The 18,145-nt window shown below is 47.9% G+C and overlaps 1 protein-coding gene across 2 annotated transcripts; it reads right to left on the bottom strand.

The window, feature by feature from the left end:
* Positions 1 to 254: 254 nt before the first annotated feature.
* Positions 255 to 7,045, bottom strand: KRT4 (keratin 4). Of its 2 annotated transcripts, none has more exons than XM_042946633.1 (9): positions 6,508 to 7,045; positions 4,485 to 4,699; positions 3,476 to 3,536; positions 2,994 to 3,089; positions 2,312 to 2,476; positions 1,927 to 2,052; positions 1,290 to 1,510; positions 1,003 to 1,037; positions 255 to 894 (listed from the first exon to the last, which is right to left on the bottom strand). In XM_042946633.1, the coding sequence occupies exons 1-9, from the start codon at positions 6,967 to 6,969 to the stop codon at positions 707 to 709; spliced, it is 1,569 nt and encodes a 522-aa protein (XP_042802567.1). In that variant the 5' UTR covers positions 6,970 to 7,045; the 3' UTR covers positions 255 to 706. The 2 variants fall into 2 exon arrangements, with proteins under 2 accessions (XP_042802567.1, XP_042802568.1); XM_042946634.1 differs by lacking the exon at positions 6,508 to 7,045 and adding an exon at positions 4,795 to 4,853.
* Between the last annotated feature and the right edge of the window lie 11,100 nt (positions 7,046 to 18,145).

Consider the following 18,145-nt stretch of genomic DNA (forward strand, 5'->3'; position numbering starts at 1 on the left):
TCCCTTCAGGCTCACTGCAGGCTCCACACTGAGATGGACCTGCTCTGATTGTCTTCCATCTTTGTGTACTTGTTGGTTGTTGGAAGTCTGTGCCCCTGTTCTGGAGCAGCCTTCAGACTCCACACACAGCATGTCTTCCCCAGATTAGATGATGACCTTGATCTGTGCAGACATATCCCTCAGGCCCCAGCCTCCTTTGCTCCCACCTGAATTCTGGAGACTTCTCCCCAGGGAACAAGGACAATGACTCAGAGTGAATGACAAAAGCGTTTTATTAGAGATTCACCCAAAATGGATAGAGGGGAGGAGAAGAGGTGGATGGGACCCTGAGTGGTTCCTGTCCTGACCTTGCAGGCCAGGTTGCTGCCAAGTAACAGAGGAGTTTGGTCCTGATGTAGAGAGATATCTGGGGCCATGGGCTGGGAGGGGACATACGTGACCCTGATTAACCAGGAGATGAAACTCCTGGTTGTGTTCTCCTCTGCCTGTGGGAGGTGAAGAATCAGCTGACACCCCTTTCATTCCAGGTGGTAACCAGGACCAAATCGAGAGGAAGATACCAAACTCCAGGAGGGCAGAGTCCACACTGAGGTGACACTGGGAAGATGAGCCCCAGAGAGGGAGGGTGGAGGCAGGGATGAAAGAAGCACAGAGATACCAGGGCTGGGCCCAGCTGGGCTCAAGGGCTGCAGGGACCTTGTCTCCTCTATCGGTGGGACCTCTTGATCATGGTGCTGGTAGAGATGATCTTGCTGCCAGAACTGCCACAGACACCGCCACCAAACCCAAAGCCACTTCCGGAGCCAGAGCCAAAGCCACTGCCCAGGCCAAACCCAGAGCAGCTTCCTAATCCTCCGCCGATGGTCCCAGCACTAGCGCCACCACCAACCACAGCTGCAGGAGAGACACAAAGGGTATGGTTATTCCAACAACACTGGCACCCAGGGGTCTCACCCGAACCGGGGTGGACAAAAGGCCATGGAAGGGGTGGGAGGTACTTACAGATGCTCAGGGCACTCTGGCATTCTCCAGACATTCTGTGGGGGAGAGAAAGAGCAGTGAGTCACAGCAGAGCCCGGAGCCAGGCTCCGTTCAATGAGCGGGTCTCAAACACATATCCCATCCTTATGTAGCCAAGTTAAAGGTCTGAATGTGAACCTGTTGTCCACACAGCCCTGCTTCATAACGCACCCATGCAGCACTGAAGCAGGTGGCCCAGCAGAGGTGCAAACTCAAGGCTCCAGAATATCTCCCTCCCTCACCTTCCCTCTCTGCCTTGCCCATCCCACCTGTACTCCTCGCCCTCCAGCAGCTTGCGGTAGGTGGCGATCTCCACGTCCAGGGCCAGCTTCACGCTCATGAGCTCCTGGTAGTCCCGCAGCATCCGGGCCAGCTCCTCCTTGGCCTTCTGCAGGGCGGCCTCCAGCTCTGTGCGTTTGCTGTAGGCATCTTTGAGGGCCAGCTCCCCACGCTGCTCTGCATCAGCCACGGATGCCTGCAGAGTCTGGCACTGTAGACAACGGCATGAACAGGCAATCATCAGTGCCCTAATGTCAAGCCTTCTCCATCTGCCCCTCTGCTGTGCCAGCTTCACTTGGGCTAAGATGTCAGGATTCTGTCCTTCTCCCACCTGTCCTATTCATACATTCCCTTTACTACAACCAGGGCCCGCCAACATCCCTACCAGACTGATTAGATAAAGATGAGCAAAAACCAATGAAAAAGAGCCAAGAAACCTTATTTACCAGGGTGTCATGTCAGGTTAAGTAGAACATTGCTAAGAAGACCTGAGTGTGGTTTACATAAGGAGTCACAAATCCCCTGCACACAAGCTTAGGATCTCCTGGCCTGATACCAGATCTGTTTGTCTGCTATGGAGACACCTGCCCTGGCCCTGTTCCATGGCTAGAAGGTGGTGACACTTACCTGCTTCTTGACATTCTCAATCTCAGCCCGCAGCCTCTGGATCATCCTGTTGAGCTCTGAGATCTCACTCTTGGTGTTCTTCAGGCTGTCACCATGTTGGTCAACTGAGATCTGGAGCTGTTGGACCTAATATCCAGGAAAACACAGGGAATGAAGGGTCAGGGCTGTTTGGGTAGGGTCTACTCTCAAGTGAAGTCAGCAAGAATAGGTGGCAGGGATAATACAAAATATCATGTAATCTCAAATTAGACCAGGACCAGTGATGCCCGGGACATGAGTTCATCTCTGACATCTCTCAGGCTTGAGTGGTGATCACCTGCTCACAAACATCAAAAGCAGAGTCCCAGAAACCACCCCCAGCTCCTGAGAGGTCCCCAATACCCACCTTGGTCTGGTACAGCGCCTCAGCCTCCGCCTTGCTCTTCTGGGCGATCTCCTCATACTGGGCGCGGACCTCAGCGATGATGCTGTCCAGGTCCAGGTTCCGGTTGTTGTCCATGGACAGGACCACGGACGTGTCTGAAACATGAGTCTGCATCTGGCACAGCTCCTGCAGGGGAAATGTCTCGTGTCAGTTTCCCCAGAGAGTCTTCCCTAATCTCTGACACCAGAAATCCACTGTGGTGATGGAAATGGCCATGCCACAGACTCAGATGGAAGTAGGGTTGGCATCCCAATGTGTAGGGAGAGCGGTAAGTTTTTATGTAGAAATCAAGTGATTGGTGGTGACATTTCAAGACAAAAAAAGTAATGCTTCTGGTCTTTGCTGCTCTCTGGGAACCATAAGCAGGTGATCAATGAATGGATTCATCTCACCAGGGAAATGCTGGACAGCAAGAAATTCCATCCCATGCAATCTTGGATCTAATCACTCCTCCTAAGACCACATCTGGTTTCAAAAACCTCCGAGTTGAGTCTCTCACTTCAATTCTTTCTACCCATGACCTTGCTGAGAGTGCCCTCAGCAAGTAAGGGAGCTGGAGTCCTTTCAAAGAACTGTGAATGCCTGCAGCAGCCTCACACATGAGGGACTGCCTTCTTTGAATGGACGGGGATGGAGTCCTCACCGCAGCAAAGAGGACCCTCAAGAAGTTGATCTCATCGTTCAGAGCATCCACCTTGGCCTCTAACTCCACCTTGGTCATGTATGCGATGTCCACATCCTGCAGAGGTGGGGGATAAGAGACAAAGGTACAGAAATCACAAGCGGGGCAAGGGAACGAATGTCAAGTGACACACAAAGATGTTCTCAGCAGCATGTAGGGAAGGCTTCTCAGTACAGGTGAGGTGACAAAGGACTCATCGTCTGACATACTCGGCCCCTAAAGCCAGCTGCAGAAATGGAAACTACTTATCCAAATGGGCTTTTATCCCCAACTTCAGTTCCTTAGGGTCTGGTGCAGTTACCCACTCCTTTGACCACATAGATCTGGAGAGTACCAAGTGGGGTAAAGATGGGGCCGAGATGAACCAAACCCATGATTCCAGCCAAAGACCACTCTCGAGGGAAGGGATACCCTCATAGCCCCTCCCACCCTTCATCTCTTACCTTCTTGAGGACCACAAAGTCATTCTCGGCAGTCGTGCGCTTACTGATCTCATCTTCATACCTGGGGGGAGGGGTGGGAAGGAAAAGACAAAAGCCGCACAGTGAGCTAGTGTTTCCCCGATCTCTGCTGCTGGCTTTCAAACATCTAACTCTTTGGAAATATCCAAGTAATTGGCTGCATTTTGCTGTTTTCATGCAAATGCTCATTCAACTTACATTTGTTAATTACCATGCATGAGAGACCAGTCTAGACCCTGGTTTATTCAGAGAAGTGAAAAATCAAACTTTATAAAGACTGTCTTCAAGAAATAAGGCGTGAAGAAGAGAACCCCGCATGGTCTGGTTGGTTTTATCTTCATAGAAGGGCTGCCCCTTTGGTGGATTAAATTCTCAGGAATGCTGCCAGTGCTCCAGCTCTCTTTGTTTGGTGTGAGAGCGAATGGAGAGAGCGGATCAGTATTTTCTCAGGTCTACACCATAGTAAGTATAGTAAGAGGTACTGCATTAAATGTTCATGTTATGTCCATTGCTATGCTACCTCTTTTCTCGATCTTATTTAATTTCATTTAATTCTCAAAAGCTAAAAGGTAAGATTATTAGCCTATTTTAAAGATGAAGAAAACTAAGGCTCAGAGAGGTTAAGCAAGTTACCCAAGATCACACAGCTAGTAAGTGGAGGAATCAGTATCCAAACAAGGTCTGTCTCCACAACCTGTATTCTTCTGACCATGCCCTACTACTTTTCATCTGTGCAGTTTCTGATCTTGTTTGTATGCAGCAAGCCCAATTCCCCAAATGCATCACTCATTTTCTATTTGGGGCAACAAGGCCTCACACCATTTTTTAATGGGACCATGTGGATGCAGGGGAACAAACTAGAAAACCTTCCTGACGCTTTTGGGATCTCTTCAGAGGCTGAGATTCTAAATGACTAGACTGGAACCCAGGGACCCTGGGGCGTGGTTGGGCAGATATTGGCAGGCGGTGTCCCTCCGTGCTCCACACATACTTGGTCTTGAAGTCCTCCACGCTGTCCTGCGTGGACTTCAGCTCAGACTGCAGCCGTCCTTTGTCATTGGCCAAGGTATCCAGCTGCTTCCTCAGGACACTTATGTAGGCCTCAAAGAGGGGTTCAAGGTTTTTGCTGGATGTAGTGGTCGTCTGCTGCTGGAGGAGGTTCCACTTGGTCTCCAGGACCTTATTCTGTTGTTCTAAGAACCGCACCTGTGTTAAAAAGGCACCGGCCAGCCCATGAGGGCCTGAATGAAGCTTTGGCAGGAGGATTGGCCACAGCCACCCAGGTGACCCAAAAGCCATACAAGTAGGGCCACCGTGTCACAACTCCAGGCACCATCCATTGGGGTCAACATGGTGGCCCTGCTCCATGGCAACGATGGAACGCATGTGTTGCAGGCACCACTTCCTGACCACAGGGACCCAGAGGCCCTGAGGCAACTTGCTGAGAAGAACATTGAACTTCTATGCAATAATAAAATAAACAAAACTAGGAGATAAAACCACAGTCTGGGAACTCTTGCATTCCAAGTGATGCTGACCCAAGGCAAAGGCACGATAAATTTGCTGAAGATTTTTGGAATAAATGGGCCTGAGGTGTCTCTTTAAACCTGTGCACAACTGAGTATCAATAGTTAGCACCAAGGCCCTAGACACATTCCCAGTCTCGGCCAGGCTCGCTCTCCAAGGGGACTTCCCTGAACCTTCCCTCTCTCTACGAAGAGATCCAACAAGATAAGCCAAGGTAGCAGTTTGGCACAATGTTCCCACTGTATGTGCTTCAGAGCTGAAAGAAAAGCAGGTAAGGGTGACTGATCACAGTCTGAACCCACAAGATGCGATGAGGGGAGATGAGACAAGGAAGCACCGAACTCTGGGCCTTGCTTTTATATCTGCGTGTCCTAGAGTCACCATAAAGCCTCTTTAAGCTACGGACGGCTTATCCAACTAGTAAGAAGAGAAAACATTCCCACTCAGTCTACTCCAAGATTGTTCATTCTTGCCCCGTACATTCTAAGAGGACTGAGATTTCAATGCACAATCAAGGCACCCTTGACTAAATGTACTACACTCATCCACTAAATCATTAATCTTCAGATGACTTAGAAATCTGGGCTTATCTGCTTGCTATCATCCATCATACTTGGCTGTAACTGAGCTTCAAGGACGTGAATCTCTAGGGGCGCCTGGGTGGCTCAGTCGGTTGAGCATCCAACTTCGGCTCAGGTGGTGATCTCGCGGTTCATGAGATCAAGCCCCGCATCGGGCTCTGTACTGACAGCTCGGCATTCTGTGTCTCCGTCTCTCCCTACCTCTCCCCCACTCACATTCCGTCTCTCTCTCTCTCTCTCTCTCTCTCTCTCTCTCTCTCTCAAAAATAAATAAATCTAAAAAGAAAAAAAAAAAGGACTTGAATCTCTAGACCCTGCATGGGAAAGGAAGTTAGAGTACAAAGAGAAAAGCAGAGACCCAACCCCTCCTCTCTAACAGACCCAGAAATGAGCAAGTCTGCCCAGAGTCAGGAGGATGAAGAAGATGACTCTCCAGGGTCCCATTGGTCCCTTTTGCCTTTGGGAAACCAGCGTGGTTTTCTTCTGCTCCAACAACAAAAGTGCCAATAGTTAAATTCTTATATTAACTATAATTAATTTTGGCTAATCATTAGATTATTAGCCATGTTACTTCCAAAACCAAACCTGAGAAAACAGCAGGGAAACAATGCACCCAGGGAAACCGTATAGCAGGGATACCTGGACTCAGCAAAGTTGAGCAATTTGCCCAGTGTCACAGAGCACATCTAAGAAGACTCCCAACACTGCATTGCTCTGAGTAGCCTGTCTTCCCACCCCCATGGACAAAAGAGGAAGACTTGGAGGAATGAGCCCCCTTTAACGGCTAGAAAACAGAGGCCCAGAGAAGTTCAGTGGTTCCCAACACTGTGGCAGGCTCAGGTCTGAAAGCCCAGGACACAGGACCCCTGGTTTCTACCACCGTGTCTGGCCAAAGGGGCGGCTCACCTTGTCGATGAAAGAGGCGAACTTGTTGTTGAGGGTCTTGATCTGCTCCCGCTCCTCAGTCCGGACCTTCTGGATCTCGGGGTCGATCTCCACGTGGAGTGGAGTCAGCAGGCTCTGGTTGATGGTGACCTCCTGAATCCCCCCAGCAGGGCAGACGGGGAAGCCAGGACCACCCCGTCCACCAAAAGAACCCCCAAATCCACTACCAAAGTTGCCAACGCCAAAACCTCCAGCAGCCCCGAAGCCAGCGCCTTGCCGGGACCCGGCCATGCTGATGGCGATGCTCTTTCTCCCCCCGAGATTGTAGAGGCTCCTGCTGCCGAAGCCCCCAGAGGAGCAGCGGCCCGTGCCCCCAGACGTGGAGACTGAGCTGAAGGCAGGCCTCTTGCCCCCGCCGACGACAGCCGAGACACAGCTAAAGCCCTGGGACCCGCCTCGGACGCACTGCTGTCTGGAGATCATGGTTGCGGAGAGGAGAGCGAGCTTGGCTTTCTCAGAGAAACTCGAGGGGCCAGGCCCGTGAATGCTGCAGCCCCAGCCTGGGTCTCTTATATGTGCTGAAGCAGCAGGGCTTGGTTGCAGGGGCATAAAGGGAAAAATCTGAAACATCTCTGGGCTTGGCCTTTGGCACAGGCCCATCCTTCCTGTACCTGCTGAGTATGTCACTAAACACACCTACAGATGTCATTCGGAGGGCACAGGTTACAGGATCCCAACACACTCCCCTCCAGGAGAACCTGAACTGGTGCCCCAGGGCCTCCTGAATCACAGGCCCCTGCCTGGACCCAGCCCTTAGGGGCCCCCACCCACTGCCCCTTCCATCTCAACAGCCTCTCAGGGGCTCCCCCCACCCCGACTCCACACAAGATGGCCCATTGCCCATTCTCTCATTCCACAGATTTTGGAAACCGAGGGCCTGGGTTCAGGTGCAGGGCCCGCCCTCCCTTGCTCCACAAACCTGGAGCGAGTCACTGCCTTGGGCTCAGATGCTTCCCCCGGAAGTTGGAAATAATACAAACATTTACCTGCAGCTCCTCTCAAGATGCAGCGAGATGATAATCGTAAACCGTCAGAAGCTGCCCCCAGGTTTATTCTCCTCGTTATTATTCCTCCACACACACTTGGGGCCCACGTGCACACACAAAGAAGAAATCCGTATTCCAGCCTTATAGCCTTCCAAACCTAGATCAAGACTCACCTCAACTTGACACGGTTGTCGAGACCCTACTATGTGCCAGGCGTGGAGCTGGGGACTGAGGAGACAGAACTCTGTCTCTGGCCCTCAAGACGCAGGTTCCTTCTCTGGCCTCTGTTCGGGTCTGTGTTTGTGGGATTCTAGATCAGCACTCTCCAGCCTGGGTCCCATCCCTACGGCGTGTGCCCCACTGCTCCGTTTGCTGCCCAGCTGTTCCCTCCACTCCACCAGGACAGGGCATGTTCTGTTTTTCTGTAATGACCCCCGCATTCGGGGCAGGAGTTTGTAACTCTTTTGGTGCTGAGGACCCCTTTAGCAGAACAGTGAAGCCCGTGAGCCCCTTCTCAGAGCAATGTTTTTAACACAAAATCCCAGGGGCATCTGGGTGCCTAAGTTAAGCGTCCGACATCGGCTCAGGTCATGATCTTACGGTTCAAGGGTTCGAGCCCCATGTCGGGGGTTCTGTGCTGACAGCTCAGAGCCTGGAGCCTGCTTCGGATTCTGTGTCTCCCTCTCTTTCTCTGTCCCTCCCCTGCTTGCTCTCTCTCTCTCTCTCTCTCTCTCAAAAATAAACAGAAATAAATGAGTGAAAATAAGTGCAAAATCCTAGTTTTTAAGCCCTAACTTAAACTCTTCCCCACTGAGTGACATGGATCTGTGTTCAAATCCCACCTGGTGCCACTAACTAGCTGAATGCATTCGTTGTTTTTTTTTTAATTTTTATTTATTTTTTTAATATGAAATTTATTGGCAAATTGGCTTCCATACCACACCCAGTGCTCATCCCAAAAGGTGCCCTCCTCAATGCCCATCACCCACTTTCCCCTCCCTCCCACCCTCCCCCATCAACCCTCAGTTTATTCTCAGTTTTTAAGAGTCTCTTATGGTTTAGCTCCCTCCCTCTCTTTTTTTTTTCCTTCCCCTCCCCCATGGCCTTCTGTTAAGTTTCTCAGGATACACATAAGAGTGAAAACATATGGTATCTGTCTTTCTCTGTATGACTTATCTCACTTTAGCTGAATGCATTCAAACCATCTTCTCATCTAGAAACTCGACACCTGCCTCTTACATACCTATGGGGCCTGGCACATAGTAGGTCAGTGGACATTCATTCCTACCCGGCCCAGACCTTGCCATTGCCACTTAAGATGAGAAATTAGACAAATCCGTGACCCTCCTCCTCTTCTAAAGCCCTGATGAGACTGCCGTTGCAAATCTGAGGCACAGCAGTGATTGGGGCCTGGGTAATTCCCACAGGCCCGAGCTGACCCTGACCTACCGAAAGCTGGCCATGGCAGAAATGAACAGCTCCCTCCCTACAGAGAGAAAGGGCAGGGCCCGTGGGGTGCAAAGAGGGAGGCGGTGGGTCCAGTTCCCAGGGACGGGGCTGCACGGAAGAATGGACTGGCGGGGGGCTCTCTCCTCTCCCCCTCCCCTCCCCCATCCCCTCTCTCCCTCTGAGCTGTAACACCCCCCCCCTCAGTCCCACCTACCTCAGCCTCTGCGGAGCTCCACCTGTCAGGGTTCAGGTGGAAGGGGGGTGGAGGAGCCGTGGCCGTGAAGACAGGAGGCTCCCAGGCTCCATGGAAGGTCCACGGAAGAAAACCCACTGGGTTGTCCGTCCCCCTGGAGTAAGTGAGCACCCTAGAGCGAGGACCACTTCCTACAAGGGATGCTGCTGACACTTCACTCCCTCCTTCCATGAGTATTTATTGAATGCCAGCTTCGTGCCCTCCCTGTGCTGAGTGCTTTGCACACAGGGCACCATTCTGTCTTCCTAAAGGGTCTCCCCAGGGTCACACAGTAGCACGTGGTGGAGCCAGGACTGGAACCCACATCAGTCTCGTCCCAGAGGCTCGGTGCCCCCGGCCTCTCACCGTATCACCCTGCCCGGCGTGAAGCCGCTTGTCTAATTTCTACAGCAGCCGGTCCAGAATTGGGCACCTGAACAAACCTGGCTGACCCCACCGTTCAGGTCAAGGGGGCTCTGAGGGCACTGGTATCCCAGGGTCTACTGCCCTCCACCCTGACCGCAGGTATGGGCATGGCTGGGTAGGAAGGCAGAGCTACTCCAGGTGTCTGGGGCTGCAGCTATAGGAGCAGAGGAGATCTGGCGCCACCCCCTTTGTGGAGCTGAGGTCTGATGGTCGGCTGTCCTGCCCTGAGAGGAGACAGGAAGGCCACCAGGATTGCAGCCTGAGCTCAGACCCCGGCTGCCTCACCTGGGTCTCCACACCTCCCACTCACAGCTCCATCCTCTTGCCCCTGAACAGTTGACGAGAACCTTCCTGGCTAGGAGGAAGGTTTATATCTGCAGAGGTGAAGCCCCAAGGAGGCTCCTGAGATGTCCATTGTGCCTTGTCGTCTGTGACTGTGACACTTCCATGCTAGGAGAAAATGATGTGGTGTTGCACCTGGAGTTGTGTCCGCTCGTGCCCAGAGCCTAGAAGAGAACACAAGTGGGGATGGAAAGGATTTGGGGCGAGATGATATATAACATTCAACTTATTTTGTGCCTGTGGGTGCTTCTCAATTGAGGTACTGCTCATGAAGCTAATGCTAACGCACACACCACCCTGAGACAAAAAATAAAACAAAGGAAAGGGCTTAGTGCTTTCCAGGTAGAAGGGGCTGTCATTTAGAGTTGCCATTATGTGCGGGACACTGGGTGCTTTTCTGATAACAGTTCCATTCCTTACAACAACCCTGTAAAAGAGGTGTTGCTATGCTCAGTTTAGGGCTGCAGGCATTTGAGGCTCAGAGAGGTTATGCAACTTGCCTGAGGTCACACAGCCAGGAAGTGATGGCAGTGGGAAACCAGTCCTATCCGTCTAACTGCAAAGTCTAATGACCTTAACCTCTATACCACTTTACATCAGTGACTCTGCCCCACACAATACCTGCAGGAAAAAAAGAAAAAAAAAAACATACAGCAACTTCTACAGAACCATAGTTTATAATCCAACAGGGCATCAACAGGGTCCTTAACGAGCATGCTCTGTAGAGCTGTCTCTGCTCTTTCTGCCCTTTCTCTTGTTACATGATTGGTTGTTCTGTTTACATTACCTCGTCCTTGCAAGTATCCAATTAGGTAGGACATTGTCCCAAGGGACCGATTCTGTGTCGTTCAATTAACCAGATCCAAATTAATGTAAATACATTTGGGCTTTTTCCATAATTTGGCTACTGTAGACAAACATCAGGGTATAAACATCAGGGCGCGTGCCCCCTTCGAATCCATATTTTCGTAACCTTTGGGTGAATAGTGCAATTGCTGGGTAGTAGGGTGGTTCTATTTTAACTTTTTGAGAAAACTCCACACTGTTTTCCAGAGTGGCTGCACCAGTTTGCATTCCCACCAACAGTGTAAGAGGGTTCCCCTTTCTTCACATCTGCTGTTTCCTGTGTTGTTCATGTTAACCATTCTGATGGATAAAGAAGATGTGGTGTGTGTGTGTGTGTGTGTGTGTGTGTGTGTGTGTGTGTGTGTGTGTAATGGAACATTACTCTGCAATCAAAAAGAATGAAATCTTGCCATTTGCAACAACCTAGATGGAACTGGAAGGTACTATGCTAAGCAAAATAAGTAGTCAGAGAAAGACAAATACCATATGATTTCACTCAAGTGTGGAATTTAAGAAACAAAACAGATGAACATAGAGAAAAGAAACAAAAGAGAGAGAGAGAAACCATAAAAGACTCTTACATACAGAGAATAAACTGAAGGTTGATGGGGGTGGGCAAGGTAGGTGATGGCATTAAGGAGGGCACTTGTTGTGACTGGGTGCTGTATGTAAGTGACGAATCACTAAATTCTATTCCTGAAACCAATATGACCCTATATGTTAACTACCTAGAATTTAAATAAAAACCTGAAGCATTAAAAAAATAAGGTATGCACCTACAAAAATTGTTTAATTTTTTTTCATTAAAAGCAAATTAACTTAATTACACATCCTACAATAAACCCAAGCCGAACAGGAAGAAAGTTCTAGACGACAGCCATATTCTGTGCCTTGATTAAGTCAGAATTGCCAGAAGTTCACAAACCCCTCAAACTGTAACATGGGAAACCGAAGGTAGACATGCCTCCCGTCTGCAGGGGCAGATTTTTCCTGGAGTGACAGAAGCACACATGAGGGTCTTTCCCTAGAAAAGGGAGAGACGTCTGCTGCCCGCATAGGCTGGACTCAGGAGGTGGAGCAAGGTGACTCTACCAGACAGCGAAGTCTAAAAGCTGGTTGCCATCCCACCCCCCAGCTTCCGCTATTGTCCTCGGTGACCCTTTGTCCTCCAGCCACTGTTCCCACTCTTATCAAAGAGGTCGTTGGGCCGGGAGATCAGGACCCGAGCTGAAGTCAGACACTTAACCATGGTGAAGCGACCGACTTCAGCTCGGGTCATGATCCCAGGGTCAGTGGATTCGAGCCCCGCGTCGGGCTTTGTGCTGACAGCTCAGAGCCTGGAGCCTGCTTCAGAGTCTGTGTCTCCCTCTCTCCCTGCCCCTCCCTCCCCTGCTTGCTCTCTCTCTCTCTCTCTCTCTCTCTCTCAAAAATAAGCAATAAACTTTAATTTTTTTAAAAAAAAAGAGAACACTTACAAAGAGGATGGCTTGCTGACAGGGGTGTGGAGCAGGGGCAGGAGGGTGTGTTTGTTTAGGGCTTTCTGAGTGAGGCAGGTGTGCACTCGCATTCAGCCTGGGATTACAGAGATCCCGAGGTCGTTCACGCAGCCCCAAAGCTGGCTGGCGCTGTGAGAAAGTACCCCCGCCCTCCCTGGACGATCCGTGCCCTTGTGCCTGCAGTCACTGTCACTGGGCCTCAGCCGCACACTGGGCCTGAGTCACCCTTCGGGCAGCCAGAGTCAACTTGGGGATCAGAGACTTGGTAGGAAAGAAGCAGTCGGCATTCAAGGAAGGGGCCAGGAAGAACAGTGAGAGGTGAGGACTCCTAGAATGGGGGAGGGGAGGTTTTCCCACCCTGGGCACGTGCAAGCCGGGACGACCTGACACATATGGATGGCAAAACCATTCTTGCCATCCAAGACTTGCATGGCCCCACTTGTAAAACACACAAAAGGAGACATACTCTGTCCGACTGCTGTTATGAGCAGGGAAGTGTGGGTTTCTCCCGGGCTAGCCTCCACCCCACCCCGCCCCCACCCCAAGCAGTCCCTGGGGTCTTCAGCCTCCAGGAACTCTGTGTGGGAACCCCTGCGTCCTGGTCATTCCCAGCCTTCAACAAGTATTTCTAAGGAACACGTTGTTGTTAGTGGACCTTCTGGACAAGGGATAGAATCCTTGTGTTTTATTGCATGATAACCCAAATATCTCGAGTTTTTAAGCTGTAAATATAATTTCAGTGAAACTGTTTGCTTGTTCTATTCAACCATTAGCAAGTCCTCCCAGCTCTCAACCCTAGTTTTCTTACATATAAAATCAAAAGTTTGGACTGGATCGCATCCAAAGTCCCCTTCCAGCTTCGGCATCCCGTCCTCTGTATCTTTCTCCGTAAAAGCAGCATCACCCAGCTGTTAAGAACTTGGGGTCTGGGATCAGATTGTTTAGGTTCCATGCCCAGCTCTGCTACTTACTGGCTGAGAGCCCTTAGACAAGTTACTTAGCCATTCGGTGCCTCAGCTTCCTCATCTGCAAGATCAGGATGATAACAGTACTTCTATCAGAGGCTGTTGGGAGGAATGAATCGGCTAGAGCGTTGACAGTGGCTCCAGCCCACAGTAAGCACTCAGGGGACAGTAGCTGTTATTCCTAGAAGGCGCTGGATGGACATCAGGGGTGGCCTATGATCCACCCCTTGCAATGAGAAACATCACTCTGAAAGTGTGACTGTCTTCCCAAGCTGGAGACCACCCAGTTTGGTAAGGTGGAACTGGTTTTGCCGAGCACTAAGTCTTTGTGTTCCTAAGCTGTGGTTTAGGGTTTGGCTCACAGTCCCTCTGCGGACCTTCCCGTAACCCTAGAGGAAGCTTTCATGGGGCACGTCTGGGCTCTTCCAAGGAGGATGGGGTGACCAGGTTCAGAGTACAGGGGACATCCACCAAGAGGGGTTCAGATGAATCATCAGGAGGTCTAAGGTTGTCCGGGATGGGGTGGATACAATGATAGCCTCAACACAGGAGGCCACTCTCCTGATTTGGTAGTAAGGTTTAGGGGGGTGGAGGGCATAGACCAGTTGGGTGTAGATTGAGGAGTGAGGTCCAAGCTCAGAGTAGGGAGCTGTGGAGATGAAGAGGGAAAGGGGTGACTCTGAGAGCCACGATAGGGGAAGGACGAGATTTGGAGAGAGAGGGACGCAGGGGTGGGACAGAGATAGCCTCACAGGAAAGGGACATAGGGCTTGATATCAGCAGCCCTAGAAGCCACTAACCAGCCATATGGCTGCTGGTGTGAGAGTTAGCTTCCGTGAGCCTTAATAGCCTCCCCTGCTTGGGATTCTCATCTCCTTCTCTCTCTGCCCTTCCCATGCTCGCTCTCTCTCTCTCTCTCTCTCTCTCTCTCTCAAAAATAAACATTTACTTAAAAAAAATAATGCTGCAGTGAACATGGAGTGCAGAGATCTCTTCCACATAGTGATTTTGTTTCCTTCAAATATATTCTCAGGAGTGGAAATACGAGATCATCTGGAGAGTTCTATTTTTCATTTTTTGAGGACACTACGCACTGTTTTCCATAGTGGCTGCACCAATCTACATTCTCATCAACAGTGCACGAGGTTTCCCTTATCCTCCACATCCTTGCCCACATTTGTATCTCTTGTCTTTGTGATGGGGGCCATTCAAACAGGTGGGAGGTGATATCTCATTGTTGTTTTGCTTTTCATTTCCCTGAAGATAAGGGACATTGAACATCTTTTCATGTACCTGTGGACTATTTTAATTTCCTCTTTGGGAAAATGTCTATTCAGGTCCTCTGGCCATTTTTTAATTGGGTTATTTGGATTTTTTTTGCTTTTGAATTGTAAAGGTTATTTATATAATTTGGATCGTGTATGTGATTTGCAAATATTTTTTCCCAATCCATGGTGGCCTTCTCATTTTGTTGATTGTTTCTTTTGCTGTGTGGAAGCTTTTTAGTTTGATAGAGTCCCACTTGTTTATTTTTTATTTTGTTGTTTATGCTTTAGGTGTCAAACCCACAAAACATCATTGCCAAGACCCTGTCAAGAGGCTTTTTCCCTGTTTTTTCTTCTAGGAGTTTTATGGTTTTATGGTTTCGGGTCTTACCTTTAAGTTTTTAATCCATTAAAGAATTCACTTTTGTGGGTGCTATGAGATAGTTTTATTCTTTTATGTGAATACCCAATTCCCTCAGCACTATTTATTGAAGATAATGTCTTTTCTCCATTTAGTATTCTTGGCTCTCTTATCAATATTAGTTGACTGTATATGCATAAATGGGTTTATTTCTGGGCTCTTGATTCTGTTCTATTGGTCTCTGAATCTGTTTTTACACTGGTGCCATACTGTTTTAATTACTATAACTTCATAGTATACTTTGAGATCAGGAAGTGTGATGCCTCCAGCTTTGGTCTTCTTTCTCAGGATTGCTTTGACTATTTGCACTCCTTTGTAGTTCCATACAAATTTTATGACTGTTTTTTCTACTTTTGTAAAAAAAAAAAAACAATTACTATTGGAATCTTGATAAGGATTGTATTGAATCTATAGATGGCTTTGAGTAGTATGGACATTCTAACAATATTAAATTCTTCCAATCCATGAACACAGATATCTTTCCATGTATTTATGTCTTATCCAATTTCTTTCATCAATGTCTTACAGCTTCCAGTGTACAGATCTTTCACTGCCTTGGTTAAGTTTCTTCCTAAGTATTTTATTGGTTTTGATGCTATTGTAAGTGAGATCATTTTCATAATTTCTCTTTCAGATAATTCATCATTAGTGTGTAGAAATACTACTGACTTTTGTATGTTGATTTTGTGTCCTGCAACTTTACAGAATGCATTGATTAGATCTAATGGTTATTTGGTGGAGTCTTTAAGATTTTCTATATATAAAACCATGTCATCTGCAAAGAGAGACCATTTTACTTCTTCCTTTTCCAATTCTGACAGCTTCTATTTCTTTTTGTTGCCTGATTTCTCAGGCTAGGACTTCTAGTACTTTGTTGAATAGGAATGGTAAGAGAGGGCACCCTTGTGTTGATCCTGATCCAAGAAGAAAAACTTTTAATTCTTCACCATTGAGTATGATGCTAGCTGTGGGCTTGTTATACGTGGCCCTGTTTGCTGACAGTTTGCTGACAGTTGCTGACTATGAATGGGTGTTGAGTTTTTTCAAAAGCTTTTCCTACATTCATTGAGATGATCATATGATTTTTATCTTACATTATATATTTTTTTAGTTTCTTAAGGTTTATTTGTTTTTGAGATAGAAAGAGAGACAGAGCATGAGCAGGGGAGGGGCAGAGAGAACAGAGGCAGAACCTGAAGCAGGATCCCAGCTCTGAGCTGTCAGCACAGAGCCCAATGTGGGGCTCGAACTCACAAACTGTGAGATCACTACCTGAGCCAAAGACAGACGCTTAACTGACTGAGCCACCCGAGCGTCCCTATCTTTCATTATATTAATGTGATGTATCACATTTATTGATTTGTGTATTTTGAACCAATCTTGTATGCCAGAGATAAATCCCACTTGATCACAGTGTAAGGCCCTTTTTTTTAAGCTTATTTATTTATTTTGAGAGATAGCACGTGTGCACAAGCTGGGAAGAGGAAGAGAGAGAGAATCCCAAGCAGGCCCCATGCTGTCAGTGCAGAACCCAACCCAGGACTTAATCTTCTGAACCATGAGATCATGACCTGAGCCAAAATCAAGAATCGAACACTTAACCAACTGAGCCACCTAGGAGCCCCAATAGTGTAGAGTCCTTTTAATGTGCTGCTGAGTTCAGTTTGCTAGTATTTTCTTGAGAATGTTGGCATCTATGTTTATCAGGGATATTGGCCTGTATTTTTCTTTTCTTGTAGTGCCCTTGTCTGCCTTTGGTATCAGGGTAGGCTGGCCTGGTAGAATAGTTGGGAGTGTTCCCTCCTCTTCTATTTTTTGTAAGAGTTTGAGAAGGATTGGCATTCATTCTTCTTTAAATGTTTAATTCACCAGTGAGGCCATCTGGTCCTGGACTTTTTTTTGTTAGGAGATTTTTGATTACTGATTCAATCTCCTTACTTAGTAATTGGTCTGTTCAGATTTTGTATTTCTTTCTGATTTGGTCTTGGTAGGTTGTATGTTTCTAGGAATGCAGCCATTTCTTCCAGGGTGTCCAGTTTTTTGTCATATGAGTGTTCAGAGGAGCCTCTTATGATCCTTTGCATTTCCATGGGATCCGTTATTGTACCTCCTTTTTCACTTATAATTTTGTTAATTTGGATCCTCTCTCTCTTTTCCTTGGTAAGTCCAGCTAAAGGTTTGTCAATTTTGTTTGAAGGGTCAAAGATACAACTCTTAGTTTGGTTAGTCTTTTCTATTGTTTTCCTACTCTTTATTTCATTTATTTCTACTCTAATCTTTATCATTTTCTTCCTTCTGCTGACTTTGGGCTTAGTTTGTTCTTCTTTTTCTAGTTACTTAAGGTGTAAAGTTAGATGGTTTAGTTGAGGTCTTTCTATGTTCTTTTTTTTCTTTAAGGTTTATTTTAATGTTGAGGGAGAGAGACGGAGCGTGAGCAGGGGAGGGGCAGAGAGAGAGGGAGACACAGAATCTGAAGCAGGCTCCAGGCTCTGAGCTGTCAGCACAGAGCCCAACATGGGGCTCAAACTCATGAACCATAAGATCATGACCTGGCCCAAAGTCAGATGCTTAACCAACTGAGCCACTCATGAGCCCCTCTTATTTCCCTGACATATGTGTTTATAGCTATAAAATTTCCTCTGAGAACTACTTCTGCAGTATCCCATAAGTTTTAGTACGTTATTTTTCCATTATTATTTGTCTCAAGATACTTTTTTATTTTCCTTTGAATTTCTTTTATGATCTATTAGTTGTTGAGGAAAGTACTGTTTAATTTCCATGTGTTTGTGAATTTCTCAGTTCTCCTCCTATTACTGACTTCTAGTTTCATACCATTGTGGCCAGAGAAGACACTTGGTATAATTTCAATCTTCCCGAATTTACCAAGACTTGTTTTGTGGCCTGACATATGATCTACCCTAGAAAATTGTTCTGTGTGTGCTTGAGAAAAATGTGTATTCTGCTGTTGTTGGAAAAATGTGGATTTTTCTTAATAACCAGATATGAGGGCTGAGAGAGAAGCTATCTGACGCCACGATGATGAGTTACTTGGGAAACCAGGAGCCAGAGTGAAAGCAAGTGAAGAGAACTGGTTCTTGTTAAGACCCTCATTAGCCAGGTGATTTACACATGTTCTCATCACACCTTGCTTTTATGAAGGAGGAAACTGGG

This window comes from Panthera leo, chromosome B4, assembly GCF_018350215.1.
Source record: "Panthera leo isolate Ple1 chromosome B4, P.leo_Ple1_pat1.1, whole genome shotgun sequence".
NCBI lineage: Eukaryota > Metazoa > Chordata > Mammalia > Carnivora > Felidae > Panthera > Panthera leo.

Coding starts and splice junctions, on each gene's coding strand:
- KRT4 (XM_042946633.1), bottom strand. CDS start 6,969: ATGATCTCCAGACAGCAGTGCGTCCGAGGCGGGTCCCAGGGCTTTAGC. Junction 2,053..2,311: donor AGGCGCTGTACCAGACCAAG/GTGGGTATTGGG, acceptor CCTGGATATTAG/GTCCAACAGCTCCAGATCTC. Junction 1,038..1,289: donor CTGGAGGGCGAGGAGTACAG/GTGGGATGGGCA, acceptor TCTCCCCCACAG/AATGTCTGGAGAATGCCAGA.